At 29.0% G+C, this 17,541-nt stretch overlaps 2 protein-coding genes across 2 annotated transcripts; both read left to right on the top strand.

The window, feature by feature from the left end:
• Positions 1–236: 236 nt before the first annotated feature.
• On the top strand, positions 237–9,919 carry LOC145242916 (protocadherin gamma-B1-like). Its single transcript, XM_080106028.1, has 4 exons — positions 237–417; positions 2,073–4,525; positions 8,986–9,148; positions 9,503–9,919. The coding sequence occupies exons 2-4, from the start codon at positions 2,129–2,131 to the stop codon at positions 9,790–9,792; spliced, it is 2,850 nt and encodes a 949-aa protein (XP_079962154.1). The 5' UTR covers positions 237–417; positions 2,073–2,128; the 3' UTR covers positions 9,793–9,919.
• Positions 9,920–11,474: 1,555 nt separating this feature from the next.
• On the top strand, positions 11,475–17,075 carry LOC145242929 (protocadherin beta-14-like). The gene is made up of 3 exons (XM_080106039.1): positions 11,475–13,857; positions 14,049–14,205; positions 16,761–17,075. The coding sequence occupies exons 1-3, from the start codon at positions 11,512–11,514 to the stop codon at positions 17,048–17,050; spliced, it is 2,793 nt and encodes a 930-aa protein (XP_079962165.1). The 5' UTR covers positions 11,475–11,511; the 3' UTR covers positions 17,051–17,075.
• Positions 17,076–17,541: the final 466 nt, after the last annotated feature.

The following is a 17,541-nucleotide window of genomic DNA, read 5'->3' on the forward strand; positions in this document are numbered from 1 at the left end:
TTGTTACAAAGATGGGGCATTAACAATGACAGAAAGAGAAAAGTAAATTATGACGGAAGAATAGCATTATTTCCTATGTATTTGTAGATATCTTTTTCTTTAATTAATTTATATTTAATTCAATATTTGCACCTATTTCTATTTTAATTTATTAAAATAATGATGATAAGTATATTTACAAAAATATAATTTCTATGGATAAAATTAAAATTTGTTTACTCAGTTTCGTAGCTCATGATGTTTTTCATTACTCTCTAAAGAGTGTCTGTAGTAGCCATTTTACAGACTGCATATAACATAGGACTGCTGGATAACATCTAGAGTGAAACAAAGAAAAACATGTCACCGTGATGGAATAAAGCAGTATTATATGAAGCATTCTCAATGTTGCTGTCATAAACAACTTTCAAAAGAAAGGTAAGTTGTTTTTATTTAATTTTATGATATTTATATATTCTAGTATAAGAAAAACTAGAAAGAAAATTGCAAAAATGAACTGTGAAATAATTATTATCAGTCATCACGTACACACAGTGTATACTCCATATGAATTTAATCAAAATAACACACTATTCAGTATTTCTACATGATTCATAGGAAATTCTTTCAAGTAAAAATTCTATTAACATTGGTTTCAATGAGGAATATTTTACAGGCATTTTACCGAAAAAACATAATACATTGTAAAATTTTAGCATCTTTATAAATTTATTTCATTTCATACATAATGTTTATATCTATAAACTTCTACCAAATATGTCATTTTTGTCTTCATTTCAAATATGTTTATATGCTTTACAACTTAGACAAATTTTATAATTATAGATTTTATTCAATTACACATTTAAAATTTTTTTCAGAAATCTTTATTCAGATTAGTAAAAATATTTGTTGCAAAATAATGATGTTTATTCTTCTTTCATGTAATATTTATTTTTTGTGATAACGATTGTAATAATAATTTTTCTCCTAGTGAATGTGCTTATTTATTTTGCCAACTAAATAGAATTGTTCTTTTTTAAGTTAAATTTAATTATTGTGGTATTGTTTAACCATTAAATTATTAATTAGACCAAATCGTTATAAAATGATAACTAATTTTTTTTGTGGCAATGTTGTTATCTCTTTTGGATGAAAATAACTTCCGATACTTTTGATGTTTTAAGACATGATGATTTGCTAAAAAAATTTACAAGCAGAAATTACTTTCTATTTCACAGTTTAAATGTAACCAAAATAATTTCAAAATTTGAAGTGTCACAAACTAATTCATTCGTTCAAATGGATGACATAAAATGCATTCTGGTCGATTTAATTTCATAATTAAATTATTTTTCTAAATAAGATTTTTAGAAAGTTTACAATATTACATTTTTGATTTCAATAAATAATCAATTAGTCTAAATGAATAAATTGTGAAAGTATGTTTCATTCATCAATCCTATATCACCATCAAAACGGGTTAGTGTTATTTAAATCAATAATATTATTTTGAAATATTCCATATATGGTACAGATAAAATATGCCTAATATGTATAACTATTTTTTAAACAATTCATAATTAATTAATGTTTGATTTCATTCATTTGTAATTTTATTCTATCATTGTGTTTAGATATATGCAATAGTTTCCTCAATATTACCAATAATTAATTAAATTTACTTCATAAGAAAAATAAATATCTTATGAAAAAACATTTTGTATATAAAACTAACACCAGTCACTAGAATTCTTACCAACAGTGAAAGGCTGTCTTGCTCTCTTCCTCTCCCTTTCTCTCTCTCCTATTAATGATACCTGTTCCATAGGCAAAACGTTTTGCAATCCTGTTTAAAAGTTTGTTTCTAAACATTTATTTTCATATAGGAAATTTTTCATATTCGATCTTATCTTTAAACACACAAAACACCTGCTTGGGCATTCATTTATTTTCTTAAATATATCAGGATTTCTTATGATAAATCATTAAATATGTTATTATATGACAAAAGTTAATATCCTCTGCATTGTTTATACACTTGAATGTGTACTTTTAAACTAAAACAGTCGTTTTATTTTATTTTATTTCAGAGTAATAACAGAAACCTCATAGAAAATAATTATTCATATTTTCATCGGGAATAAAAATGATAGTGAAAATATATATTTTTATGATTATTTTCTCTTTATCTGAGTGTACAGACCTCACATATTATGTTGAGGAAGGCATAAGTCCTGGTACCTATTTGGGAGATATAGGTCTTGATTCGGAAGTGATGAAAGACACAACCCCAGAAGAAAAGAACAAAATTACTTTTAGTCTACTGCAACAAGGTCTCATTGGTACTTCTCCAATGTTTAGAATTTCAGAAAAATCAGGAAAACTCTACACAGCTCAAACTCTAGATGCTGAGGCTATTTGTACTTTTAAAAAAGAATGTTTTAAAATGGTTGATATTGCTGTTCAAAAAGCAACAACTGTTTTTAAATTGTTAGAAGTGAAAGTGATTATACAAGACATCAATGATCATCAACCTGAATTTCCAGATAAACAAGTTAATATTGAGTTTGAAGAAAGCATTGTTCCTGGAACAAAGATATTAATTCCAAATGCAATAGATAGAGATGTTGGTATTCTCAATTCTCAAATAACATATCATTTAAAAAGAAACAAAGATGAACCTTTTTCGTTATCAGTTGCAAAAAACGTAGATGGTACATCAAGATTGGATATAAATTTAGAAAGTCAACTTGACAGAGAAGTAAAGGACTCCTACAAGATTCAAGTGATTGCAAAAGATGGTGGATCTCCCCCAAAACAAAGTACATTAGATGTTCTTATTACAGTGACAGATGTCAATGATAATGCTCCAATCTTTACTCAAAATGTTTATAATGTTACTGTTAACAACATGGTTGATACTAATAAAGCTGTGGCAACATTATCGGCAAAAGATTTGGATTCAGGTAAAAATGGAATGATTTCATATTATTTTAGTAGTAAAACTTCAGATATTGGCAAAAACATTTTTTCAATTAATGAAGATTCTGGAGAAATATTTTTCAATAAAAAGATAGAATTCATGCAGCAATCAACATATGAACTATATGTTAAAGCCGAAGATAAAGGTGACCCTCCACTCAGTTCTATTGTAATGGTTGTAGTAAATTTAATTAATCAGCAGAATAATCCTCCAAGTATTAAAGTAAATTTTGTTTCAACATCAAAGGACAACACAGTTGATATTTCTGAAGACATAAAAGTTGGTAGTTTCATTGCATACGTGAAAGTAATTGATACGGATATTGGCAATGATGGAGAGGTTAGTTGTTATCTTTCACATAAAAAATTTCAGCTTCGCAATATGGGCACACAGAAATATCAAGTTATAGTAAAAGATTATTTAGACAGAGAGAGGAATGACCATCATGATATTATCATCGATTGTAAAGATAAAGGAAATCCTCCATTGAAAAGTAGAAGTAAATTTTCAGTCCATGTGATGGATGTGAATGATGAACAGCCACAATTTTCTAAACAATTATTTAAATTCTTCATTGATGAAAACCAGAGATCGAAAATTCCTATTGGCACAATCAATGCCACAGATCCAGACTTGGGACTTGGAGGTAAACTGTCTTTTTCTTTAGTGAGCACCAATAAACAATTTGTACCATTTCGAATCACTGAAAATGGATTAATCTCTTCAATTATGTCTTTAGACCATGAGTTTCAAGATACTTATAATTTTGAAGTGTTTGTAAAAGACAAAGGAAGTCCATCATTGAATAACACAGTGAATGTGATTGTTAAGGTGAGAGATGAAAATGATAATGCTCCATATTTCACATTTCCCAGTGTTAATCCTTATAATATGGATGTAACATATTACCCGCATCATACAAAGAACATCAGCCAGATAAAGGCATCAGACAGTGACAGTCAAGAGAATGCATTTCTAAAATATGAAATAATCAGAGGCAATAGCAAACAGATATTCAGCATCAACCAGTACACTGGTTTGTTATGTTCAACTCATGTCCTAAGCCAACAAGATGCTGGCTCATATGAGCTGGAGTTTCTAGTGAAGGACAGTGGTAGCCCAGTTCTATCAGCCAGAACTACTGTATATTTGACACTGACCGTAAGCAACAAGACATCAGAAATGTTAAATGCTGTTAACATCAAAAAAGATAACAAGATCCACCTGACTTCAGCAATTATCATTGTGTCTGTAGCAGTGACAATAGCTGTGATCATTACAGCTTCAATCTCAGTGTGTATCCTTCGCTGTTGCAATCCTCGAAGTGTTCCAGTAGCAGAAGGCGGATATGTGAGTAGTGGTCAGAGACATTTGATAAGTCCTCCTTATCCAGCAAATCCTTGGTCTAATGTTGCTCTTCCTACAAGTGATGCAGTTGATATGAGAAGAAGCAGTCAACCACCAACACCCAGAATGCAAACCCATCCTTACTCAAGTGCTCAACATATGTTACCATCTCAAGCACCAAAACCACAACCAGCACCAGATTCTGTTTCACAGGTAAATTTATTGTTTTACTGTATAACTGTATTACATTTATTTCTGTACATTGTTTTCCTTATGTTTCTTTTTAATTTAAAAACTGCAAATTACATTACAAATTAAATATCTGTAAAACATATTTGTTTGATATCAACATAAAATAAACTTATTGAAATTCACATGTATTGTTATAAATTTTCATTGTGGTAATAACAAAATGCTTTAATTTTCTATATTGACATAATTTAAAATATCTTGAATATCAAAAAGATACTTTTGTTTTATTTTATAAAATTATGCTGATACTAATAAACTAAACAAGGGCATGATTAGTTTAATCTAAAACCGGGTACTAAAAAAAATTTTTAGATTTCATGGAATCATTGAAGATTTTATTAAAACATACAAAAGAAAACTATCTTAAAAGTACCCGCACTTGCCTTTATTAAATTTTTCTTTCTTTTATTCTTTTAAATTACCATATGATTTTTTAAATAAATGTAATTTAAAGAAACAGATAAAAAATTGAAAGATTTTTAATGTTTTACTAATTATTCGTAAGTTTGTTTTGTTAAAGAATGAAAACAATGAATCTTTTTTGAAAATTGCACTTTAAAACATTAATGAAAGGGAGAAAACTCATAATACTTACTTGGCTTAAATTTATGAATACTAATTTAACCATATTTACATTTATGAAAGCAATAGTGGATGACTATGCAGTAAAACTCTCTATTGTCTCTATTCTACAAGCTAGAAAAATCAGTTTTAAAAAGCTTTATTAAATTAATAGCAGGACCTGTGTCCCAGCATTGGCCTAGTAAAATATAAAATACTTTCATTTGTTTCACTCTTCCATCCAGCATACTTCGAAGAGATCTGTTACATACACCATTTGAAAAAGGTGATCCCCCGAAATATGTTATGGAAAATTGTCAGACACAGTAGACCTCTTTAAGTAAGAATGAATATATATATATATATATATATATGCAAATCAATAAGTATATATATATATATATATATATATATATATATATACTTATTGATTTGCAAATTGTCACTTGTTTTCATCTTTCTTCCTCAACATCAACTACATTCCATTCCTCGCATTCTAATAGCCTTCTAAATCTCTTCTACATACCTATCTCACACAATGCGTCAAGCAAACTACCTCTCATTTTTATGAAATTAGATTGAAGCTTACCAATGCGTACAGAAAGACAAGAGTAGAGTATTAAAAAAAAAAAAAAAAACAGAAAAAAGATTTTAAAATGTAACTTTTTTCATCGCTTAAGAAAAAGAAACTAATTGGAAAAGCAGTCGGCCTGTATGTTCAGAAAAAAAAAAGAATTTGGGGACAAAAATTTAAATTGTCATAATGTGGAAGGGTTTTGCCTTAACTGGCCAATAAACCAAAAGATTAAGTGTAGAAGCAGAACAGATACAACATTTTAATTTTAATTCTATTTAGAAAATTAATTACAAAACTCCAAAAGCAGAAGTTTGTGGATGAAAACAAAAATTGCCACAGTTTAGAAGGATTTGTCAATGTGACTAATGATAGAAAAGATTAAGTATAGTATCATAACTATAACACTTCAAGAATTCTTTGTTTTTTTTAATTAAAAAAAATAACAATTTTAGTTACGAAAATAAAGATTGCCATAGTCTAGAATGAGTTTTCCTTAATTGACTGTAGGGATAAAAGAGGTAGTAAGTATAGTGTCAGAACCTATACAACACTTTAATGTTAATTTGTTTTGAAAATTTAAAAAAAAAAAACAATTATTGGAATAAAAATTAAAATTTCCACAGTCTAGAATGATATCTCCTTAATTGACCAATGAAATAAAAGTTTAGTGGCAGAACTGGCAATACATTTTAATGTTAATTGGTTTTAAAAAATGAAAATAAATAGGAAAATCAAACAGAATATTTGCGATGAAAATAAAAATTGCTGCAATGTAGAAGGATTACTCCTTAACTGCTCGATGAGCATATAATTAGAATAGATGCTATAGTTGATTGTATTTTAAAAGAAAAACCGGACATAAATTTGAATTATGATGAAGATTGAATATATCTCCAAAAGTAAGAAAAAAGAAAAAAAACACTGAAGTTTAAACGGCTGTGAATTGGGTCAGTTTTCTTTCTCTTACATTTGATGTCTTCCTCAGAACTGCATGTTTGAATGGAGAAATCTGCTTAGAGTAGGAAATGGTTTCTCAGCATACAGTCAAGTTAAGTTAAAGAATTGTTATGTTTTTTATATTAGTAAAATGTACCAATTTTTTTATAGGGCTTTCCATAATGATAGTTTTAAAATCGCTATATTGTAACAAAGAAGTTGAATGATTTCTTTTTTTTGGATTAGTTTTGAATAGAATTCACTCGAATTATGAATATTTGGAAACATGGAGTTTCAATGAAGATTACATTAAAAAAAACAAAAAAAACAGCTATTCGTGTAGTAAATTCTAAAAAAAATTTTTATTTATTTATTTACTAAAATAAACATGAAAATCATATATGCAGTTTTAACAAATGTTTTTTTTTTATGTGCTACAGAACCGTCTTCAAAATTTAGTGGGTGATGACTTTTTTGCCTCCCTACTTTTTCTTTTTCTCACAGCAGAGATGTTGTGAGTCTATCTCTGCTCTATAGGTACTTTTATGATAGGTGTTTGAAGTTCGTAACCCATTTCACCTTGGTGGTTCATCTCACTCTGGGGTACTGTATTCTAATTCATTATCATTACATTCGCTGCGTTTAATGTGCGTCTTGTAAAATAATGTAACAATGAAGTTGAACAAATGTTTTCTAATTGAAGTAATTATTAATAGAATTAACTAGAGTTTTGATGAACATAATGGTTATGTGTGTATTTATATGTTGAAACAATGCTGCTTGATTGCCATTAAAGATTATATAGAAGAAAAGAAGTTAATCTTATAGGGAATTTGAAGGAATTTAGTGTTTTTACTGAAAAGAACCAAAAAAGAGTTTTCTTAGTTTTAATGAATGCATTTTTTGTTGGTGGTTTGTTTCTAAAACCGGAAATGTATGAATTTTTTAGAAATTAGTTAATAATGAATAGCCAAAGAGTCATGTTAACATGTCATCTTGAATTTGTTGTGAGGTGTTCGTTTTTTTAATTACTTTGTGAATATAATCAGGACACTAGCTAGAAGTTAAGCAAAATAGAAGGAGAAATTGTTATTTATAAAAAGTATCTAGTGTACTATGTAATAAATTGTATAAATAAGAAAGGAAATAATGAATGGTGACTTATAAATAATTATATTTATTAATAAATAAATACAGTGTTAAGGAGTTGCATCTGAGTAGTAAATAGAAAAACTCTTTGTTACGTTCTTTGTGAAACTATGTAATTGAAAGAAGCATTTTATTCAGAAGAAATGTAATAAATAGTTTCATGAAACATGCTTTAGGAAATGCCATATATCTGCTAATTGTGAAAGATTAGTTTAGAAAGAATTTGATTATTTTCCTATTGAAATGATAGATGCAGAGGCAAATCAACTTCATTTATGATATAGATTATATTATTGAAAGTATTGCTCCTTTTGTTATTTTAAATCATTTTTCTGTTTCTGAATTTTTTAGATGAAAATTGGTACTGTCCTCATCTTTAATGTTATTTTCACAAATTTTGGTTGTTGTAAGCTCTGGCTTTCTCCAGGTGTATATTGTTGAACTTTGGAATCTACACAGAATTTTGAACAGAACCTTTATTTTATTCACAGGGATAGCATACTCTCATTCCATCAGTAATTAGTAGAAGTTCAAAGTAATTCACAATTGTATTTTGAGTGTCGCTCGCACTGAGGATTGAACCTTCAACCTCCAGACTCAACTCAAACTGAATTTTGCCAGGTACTTTATCGACTACACTATGGGTTCAAAACGTTGTGCAAATAACACATAAGATGAGAACAGTAGTCCAAATAATCCACATCATTTTTATTTTCTATACTTTTTTAACATATGGATGTTGATGCTAAATTTAACAATGTTTTGTTTATAAATTATTTGGTAAATTTTACATTTGTGAATTGAATATTTTATATCTTAAGCTGAACAATGAAAGAATAGTAAAGATGGCAAGGTTCCTATGTTCAAAATAACTGTGTTTTAAACTCTTTAAATGAATTAAAAATCAAATTGTGTAGAAATATGTAATTGGCCAGTGAAATAGTGTGAAAACATAAATGGATATCAAAATAATTATGAATAGTAAAAATGTAACTAAATTGGAAAATTTCAAAACAAAATCATAACAATTAGGCTGTAGTAACTATTTTAACCATTGTTATATCAGAGAAACTTATCAGAGAAACTTTCAAGTTTTTTTATTTCGAACATTAGTTACAGATATCATTCAGTTTTGTAAAGTAGCATGACTTATAGAATTCTTTTTTTTGTTTGTTTGTTTGTTTTCTTTTGTTCTTAGATGTATCTTCAAGATGTAGCTTTACCTGCTGGCAGGGACAGAAACAAGAAAAGAACTGAAAGGACCCAAGACTATTCAAGTGGAAAATCTATAAAATCTTCACAAAACCCAAATAGACTTGTTTGGAGTGAAGAAGAGACATTACAAACGGAAAATATAACTGGTAAGCCAAAAAAAATTTAACTAAAAAATATGTTATTTCTAAACTGGTCTCTTAAATATTAATGAGAAAGAAATATATATATTTTAATATTTAGAATTCAATTGTAAAATGTATAATTTATATTTTAGTGTTACTTTTGATATTGAATAAGACAGAACATGACATTTATAAGAAATAACATTATTTTGATTTACTGAACAATTTCTAAAACAAAGAATTATTCTAGTCTTTTAAAATATTCAGTTTTCTTCACACTAATTATATTATGTGGGCATTTGTACACCTGACTATTATCTATATTTACATAAAAATCATGTTGTTTTTATTTTTTTAGTTTATTTTCTTATTTTTCAGATTTGAGTACGTCCCAATATTGTAATCCGCCTCCATCGCAAAGTGACTTATCACAGACATCAGTGATGCGGCCTTTAGAACAAACCATCAATTATCCAAGTGATACTACAATTGTAGCAAGGGGCTTCTATACATCTTACATGAATGAACATAATCTCCAAACAGATTCAAAGAATTACTCAGGTGTTGATAGTAGCAGTCTCCCTGAGCGATATTCACAATCAAGAAATGTACCTGCAAGTGGTAGTCAGTCCTCAATTAACAGGCCATTGCCTCCCGTACCTCATTAATTGTACATTACATGATTGTTTAATACAAATATTTAAAAACTTTCTACAATTTACAAATGGTTATTGAATAAAAATATCAAATATATATCTCATCTTAAATAAAAAATTAAATTATTTTGATCTGGAATTTTTTATTATTGAAAATTCATTTAGGTAATATTAAAATTAATTTTGTAAGACTACATTTTTACCAAATATTTGTATATAATTAATTTTTATTGCTATATATTTTATTTATTTCTGTTATTTAAATGAGAATATATTCAGTAAATGTTAATGAACTTGATCATACATTCACAAAATTAATTCATATTGATGTGAATTTTTGTTAAGTGGTAGTGTTTAGAAAATCTAAATATATAGAAAAATACAGACATTTTTCTAAGCAAATTAATAATAACTCTGTATTATTCCTTATTTTAACTAAAAAATTAAATTTTTTTTTTTCATATATACTTGATTATAACATTTTCTACAGAGAAAAATACTAAAATAATATTGTTTCGTTTTTCTTTGTTACATAGTGTGGAAGTGCAAGTGCCTGCTGAGGCAGCAATAGAAAGAAGAAAGCAGATCTTGATAGAAGAATAGCTTCCATTGTATATTAGTGTACTGGATGTTTTTAATATTTTAAATACTAATTTAATATTTAATATTTAATTAACAACCATATACATTTCTCTTATAATTTTTTTATTTTTAATTATTTTATGGCATTATTTTTAAGAGTTATGAGCAATTATTTTAAAAATTGTTATATAACTGTTTCGTAGAATTTAATAAGAAAGAGCTGGCAACTTGGAAAGAGCATAGCGGCCATTACACAGGCATCAAACTACATAGGACATGTAGTTCCTCTGTAAAAGACAGGAAAATGGTGGATTATCTAAGTATTAAAAATAATACATCTATTAACATACCTTCTATTTGGTGTGAACAGATTTAAGAACAAAGGTAAGTTATAATATCATTTTCTTTATGTTCTATAATAAATAATACAAGAGAGATATAAATTATAACTATAATTGAATATTTTCATCTTGAAAAATCTATTTGATTATAACTAGAAAAAATAGTGTTATCATTGATAAATTATTCTGTAATAGTATTCAAACATTTTACTATTTTTTATTTAAAATTGTTTTTTTACAATCTCTTTTATGTTTATAAAAGATAAAACATTGAAAAAATGTATATAGATTTTGTCAAATATAGATAATATTTGGAATGTAATATGACATCGTTTGTGCATCCATGTTGGGAAATGTAAATAATATAAAGAAATAATGTTGCAGGTTGTTACATATTTACATTTTCTTTTGCATAACAATTGTTTTAATTAAGAATTAATATTTTGAAAACAGTCTAAAGTGTTTTATTTATTTACTAAGCTAATAAAATTTAGATATTTGGTTTAATATTTCAAAAGTAGTATCTGATATATACAGACGATTGATTTGCATAAAAACATTACGTTCTTGTGATTGTTACTTGACAATTTTGACTTCACACACATTTTACATTTACATGCGTGTAATCAGATTTTACAACTGAAATATTTTATGTATTTGCATTTTCATAGGCATGATAATTTTTGATGATTTATATTACTAAAATCTATATACATCACATACTATTTATGTTTTTTTATTATTTAAGATGCTGAAGCTGTTTCTGAAAACTTGTATTAACTTCTACATCTTACACTTTTGTGTGTGTATGGATCTCGCTTACTATGTGGAAGAAGGGAAAAGTCCAGGTACTTACCTGGGAGATGTTGCTACTGACTCTCTTGTCTTGAAGGACATATCACCTCAAGATGCTCATCAAATTAGTTTTGGTCTTTTGCAAAAAAGTGCAACTGGCAGTTCACCATTATTCCGAATCTCTGAGAAATCTGGCAAACTCTACACTGCCCAAACATTAGATGCTGAATCACTTTGCCTTTTCAATAAAGAATGTTTTCAAATGGTTGATGTAGCAGTGAGGAAAGGAACCACTGTTTTCAAATTAATGGAAATTAAAGTAGTTATTAAAGATATCAATGATCATCAGCCAGAATTCCTTGAAAAACAATCAACTCTTACGTTTAGTGAAGATGATCGAAAAGGGGCCAGAAGATCAATTCCAAATGCAATTGACAAAGATGTTGGAATTATTCATTCTAAAATAACCTATGAGCTTAAAAGGCAAAGAGAGAAACCTTTTTCTTTGCTTGTATCTAAAAGTGTTGATGGAACATCAAAATTGAGTATAATTTTAGAAAAACCTCTTGATAGAGAAGTAAAAGACTCTTACATGCTTCAAGTGATTGCAAAAGATGGAGGTTCTCCACCTAAAGAAAGTGTTTTAAATGTTGACGTTATTGTCACAGATGTTAATGACAATATTCCTGTTTTCTCACAGAAAGTTTACAACATCTCAATCCAACACAATCATGAGGAAACGAAACCTGTTACTGTATTGTCTGCTACAGATTTGGATTCTGGAAAGAATGGAAAAATTTTATATCATACCAGTGTGAAAACAAATGAAATGACAAGAAATGCCTTTAAATTGAATGAAAAAACTGGAGAAATATTCCTTAAAAAGAAAATCACTTTGAGAAAAGATATAATGTATGAATTATATGTTGAAGCATCGGATGAAGGTAGTCCACCATTAAGTTCATTATCAATGGTTTTAATAAATGTGATAAATGAACAAAATAATGCTCCAATTATTGATGTAAATTTCTTCTCAACATCAAAGGAAAATACAGTTGATGTTTCTGAAAATATAAAAGTTGGTAGTTTCATTGCTTATGTGAAAGTAAGTGATGAGGATGCTGGTCAGAATGGAGAGGTGAACTGTGAAATAAAACATGATAAATTTCAATTGCAAAACATGGGAACCAAGAAATACCAAGTGATAGTGAAAACTCTTTTAGACAGGGAAACTGAAGATCATCACAGTATAATTATCAAATGTCAAGACAAAGGATCTCCTCCTCTTCAAAGCAAAAGGACATTTTCTGTACATGTGATTGATGTTAATGATGTAGAACCAGTGTTTTCTAAACAATTATTTAAATTCTTCATTGATGAAAACCAGAGATCGAAAATTCCTATTGGCACAATCAATGCCACAGATCCAGACTTGGGACTTGGAGGTAAACTGTCTTTTTCTTTAGTGAGCACCAATAAACAATTTGTACCATTTCGAATCACTGAAAATGGATTAATCTCTTCAATTATGTCTTTAGACCATGAGTTTCAAGATACTTATAATTTTGAAGTGTTTGTAAAAGACAAAGGAAGTCCATCATTGAATAACACAGTGAATGTGATTGTTAAGGTGAGAGATGAAAATGATAATGCTCCATATTTCACATTTCCCAGTGTTAATCCTTATAATATGGATGTAACATATTACCCGCATCATACAAAGAACATCAGCCAGATAAAGGCATCAGACAGTGACAGTCAAGAGAATGCATTTCTAAAATATGAAATAATCAGAGGCAATAGCAAACAGATATTCAGCATCAACCAGTACACTGGTTTGTTATGTTCAACTCATGTCCTAAGCCAACAAGATGCTGGCTCATATGAGCTGGAGTTTCTAGTGAAGGACAGTGGTAGCCCAGTTCTATCAGCCAGAACTACTGTATATTTGACACTGACCGTAAGCAACAAGACATCAGAAATGTTAAATGCTGTTAACATCAAAAAAGATAACAAGATCCACCTGACTTCAGCAATTATCATTGTGTCTGTAGCAGTGACAATAGCTGTGATAATTACAGCTTCAATCTCAGTGTGTATCCTTCGCTGTTGCAATCCTCGAAGTGTTCCAGTAGCAGAAGGCGGATATGTGAGTAGTGGTCAGAGACATTTGATAAGTCCTCCTTACCCAGCCAATCCTTGGTCTAATGTTGCTCTTCCTACAAGTGATGCAGTTGATATGAGAAGAAGCAGTCAACCACCAACACCCAGAATGCAAACTCATCCTTACTCAAGCGCTCAGCAAATTTTATCTTCTCAAGCAAGAAAACCAGACCCAATTTCAGATTCTGTTTCACAGGTAAATCAAAATTTCAGTAATTTTTATATAAATTTGAAAGTGTTTTTATATCAAATTTGTCTCTAATTTTCATTGCACATTAAACTTAAAATTTTCTACTAACAATTCATATTTTTACATTTTCAATATATCCTTTTTTGATATAATGTGTAAATAATTTTTCATTTTTAGTGTTTTACTCTTCTATTTAGATGTATATTCAAGATGTGGCATTGCCATCTGGTAGTGACAGGAATCAGAAAAAAGTTGGCAGAATGCAAAACTATTCCAGTAGTAATTCGATAAAATCTCACAATGACAGACAAGGTTTTAATGATAGAAACACAAAACCAATTGAAGGCATGACAGGTGAGTCATGAAAGAAAATCTGTTATTTTATATCATCTTTTGTCTATGTCCAAATACATAAAAGCCTTGGTTAGAATCAATTAAAAATATACTAACAAAGTGGTTTTGGCCCAACTCTCTCCTGATCTGCATTAATGGTCTTTCAAATCACATCCTTACATCATTTATAGACATTTATGCTGATGACACTACAATCTATGGTAGCATATCAAAGACCACAAACGACCAAGTTCTCTTTGATTCTCTCTCCTCTGATCTTGAGCTCGTGGTACAATGGGGAAAGAGATGACTGGTTACTTTTAATGCATCTAAAACCAAGCTTCTATCTTTACATCATTAATGCTCTGATGCCCATCTGGCATCAATTGAAATGAACAGCTCTCATTTTGGGGAGGCTTCATGTTTTGACAAGCTTCTGGGCTTGACCTTTACTCTTGATCTGAAATGGAATACGTACATCAAATTCATTGCCAAGGTCGCTGGAAAAATGGTGGGATCCTTCTACCACTACAGTAGATATCTCCCTTCTGGTGCAATTCTCTAACTATATAAAAGCCAAGTATGGCCAACAATGGAGTACTGTTGCAACATCTGGATAGGAGCTGCTAGAAGCAGCTTATCCTGCCTTGACAGAGTTCAAAATAGACTTCGTAGCTTAGTGGGGGATGCCCTTTTTTCTTCCCTGCAACCTCTTTCCCACAGAAGAGATGTTGCGAGACAGTCTCTGCTTTATCATTATTTTTATGGCAAGTGCTCATCTAATCTTTATCTTTGGTCCCCCCTTCACCAAAATTTCATGAAAAACACTCATCTACCTGAAACCACTATCAATAATTTCCCCCACTCTTTATTTGTGCCTAAACCTAAATGTAGATTCCATGAACAAAGCTTCTTTCTTAGAACTGTATGCCTCTGGAACTCTCTTCTGATTGCCTGCTTTCCAGCTGACTACAGTCTGATTGTCCTCAAGTTCTTGATGAACCGTCCTCCCTAAGTAATCCAATTTACAAAATTCCCACTACTTATGTTTACTACACTATAATCACATTGACTAATATATACCCATTAAGCACTATCCTCGAGTGGCCCCCGGGTCTTGATAAGTGGTGATTTCTGTGTAAAAAAAAAAACTTTATTTCAATTTTTAAATGAGTTTTGTTTTTTATTGTGTGGATTTTTCATAGAAAGATTCTATAGTTTCGGTATTTTAGTTATAAATTTACTTCATTGATTCAAGATAACATTCCATATTTTTCTTAATAATAACAAACATGTTCATCAGTTTTCTAACACTACTATATGGATGCTGATATAGTTAAAATGCAGAATAGAAATTAAGCCCTGTATTTGTGTGCATATCATTTTTACGATGGAGCAAAGCATACTGTCTAAATATTTAGATGTATCTTTCCTTTAAATTGATTTGGAAAGTAATTTTAGATCACCAGATTATCAAAAAATCTTTATAATGTATAAATAGATACATATTACAGAAAACATGTTCCTGTAGCAAGAAAATAAATTTATTGTCTTACATTTTTATTGAACATTATTTATTAAGCAATGTTATTTATTCAAATGAGGTCCATCATGATCACAAATGTTATTTAGCTTTAGCATTTCTTGATAATCTTGATATTTAGATAAAAAAAAATAAGAAAAAACTCATCTCTGAAATGGACAATGTGGAGAGATGCTTTGAAAGATGCTATCAAAATATCCAGTACTTGTGACAACTAAAAAATATATTCAACTAGATGATGATGATAATGATAATGATGATGATAGTCCCTATAAATCAAGTTTTAAAATTCCAAATTATATTTTTCAAATTTTACAAATAAAACTATCAAGTGTATTTTTTCTTAATATTGCATTCTTAAGTTTATTTTAAGTACAATATTTTATTATGGATTTACACAGTTGTTTTTTTGTTTTTGTTTTTTTTTTGTTTTTTTGCATAGCTTGAGGAATTGAATTTTAAAACTTTTAGCTGGGAGGTGATTGGTTTTGAAGAATTTCAGGATGAAAAAAGTTACATTATCGAGTTGATCGTGTCTGGACACATCAGACTAGAAACATAAGAAAAGGGTCACCATCCTCCATGAATAACACTAGACACTTCCACTAAAATATAAATCAACTATTATTTGAAGGAAACATTGTATATAAAGAGAGTTACTAAGTTTGCTAGCTTTTGTCTCAAACAAAATGTGGTATCTTGCCATTCCATATCTCACCTAATCGGTTCTACCATAGGATGAGAACAAGATAGCTCTTGTTAGCACGGAATTTACTTGAAAACTGATTTGTATTTGGCACACATCCAGCTAGGATGGAAATCAGATTCCAGTGCGCATGTCATTGGTTTGCTAATTGCTTGTGTATCAATATGCTTACTGAACTACAACTTGACATAATGCAGGATTTTATGTACAGCTACTACAAACTAGAAAGAATGTTATGAATACTTTCTATATAAGATTCAACATTAAATTTCTCATATGTTAAATTAATGACCTTGTTATGTACTGATATTTTAAAATTCTTTTCAGATATATACCCTTCTCAATATTGTAATCCTCCGCCTTCACAAATTGATCAATGCCGTACAACAGAGACAAGACCCTTAGGACAGACTGTCAGCTATCCTAGTGATACAACAATAGTAGCAAGAGGTTTCTACACATCCTACATGAATGAAAATAGTCCTCATGCAGATGCAAAGTCTGACTCTGGTGGTGAAAACAATAGTTTATCTAGTAGACAGTTACAATCAAGAAATATATCTACAAGTGGTAGCCAGTCTTCAATCAACAGACCACTACCACCCTTACCATCCTAAAAATAATATGCCATTACTATAATCATTAACAAAATATATATTTACTCAAAATCTTAAGGTTTTTAAAATTTATTGGATAGTTAGTTTTTTTTAATTTAAACCTAATTAAAATACTTTCACTTCCAAAAAAAGTTTATAAGTCTAAATCATATATTTCTTTGCATAGAATTCCCACTTATTGAAATAATGTATCTTCTTTATTTTATTAAAATAGTTCTTCATATTATTGAGTACAAGAAAATGTTTTTGTTATGCTGCTTTATTAAGCCTTTGTTTAACCAGTACTTGAAATAAATTTCTGTCATGTATTTTATTTTACTGAATTTTTTTAATCTTATATTTTTTAAAATTATTATTTTAATTTCTCCTGGCTTCATCAAATCTTCCCTTCTATCATTACATCTAAATTTATTTTTCTAAAGTTATATTCCTTGAAATCTGATAACAAATAAATGAATAGCCAACTTGTAAAGTCATTGAAAACTCACTAG

This window comes from Euprymna scolopes, chromosome 21 (assembly GCF_053919585.1).
Source record: "Euprymna scolopes isolate OS-2025 chromosome 21, ASM5391958v1, whole genome shotgun sequence".
NCBI classification, from domain to species: Eukaryota; Metazoa; Mollusca; class Cephalopoda; order Sepiida; family Sepiolidae; genus Euprymna; species Euprymna scolopes.

Bases quoted from the DNA above. Each gene is read 5' to 3' on its own strand.
- LOC145242916 (XM_080106028.1), top strand. From the start codon at position 2,129: ATGATAGTGAAAATATATATTTTTATGATTATTTTCTCTTTATCTGAG. The intron at 4,526-8,985 runs GTAAATTTATTG...TTTTGTTCTTAG, and splicing joins CACCAGATTCTGTTTCACAG to ATGTATCTTCAAGATGTAGC. The intron at 9,149-9,502 runs GTAAGCCAAAAA...CTTATTTTTCAG, and splicing joins ACAAACGGAAAATATAACTG to ATTTGAGTACGTCCCAATAT.
- LOC145242929 (XM_080106039.1), top strand. From the start codon at position 11,512: ATGGATCTCGCTTACTATGTGGAAGAAGGGAAAAGTCCAGGTACTTAC. The intron at 13,858-14,048 runs GTAAATCAAAAT...TCTTCTATTTAG, and splicing joins TTTCAGATTCTGTTTCACAG to ATGTATATTCAAGATGTGGC. The intron at 14,206-16,760 runs GTGAGTCATGAA...AATTCTTTTCAG, and splicing joins ACCAATTGAAGGCATGACAG to ATATATACCCTTCTCAATAT.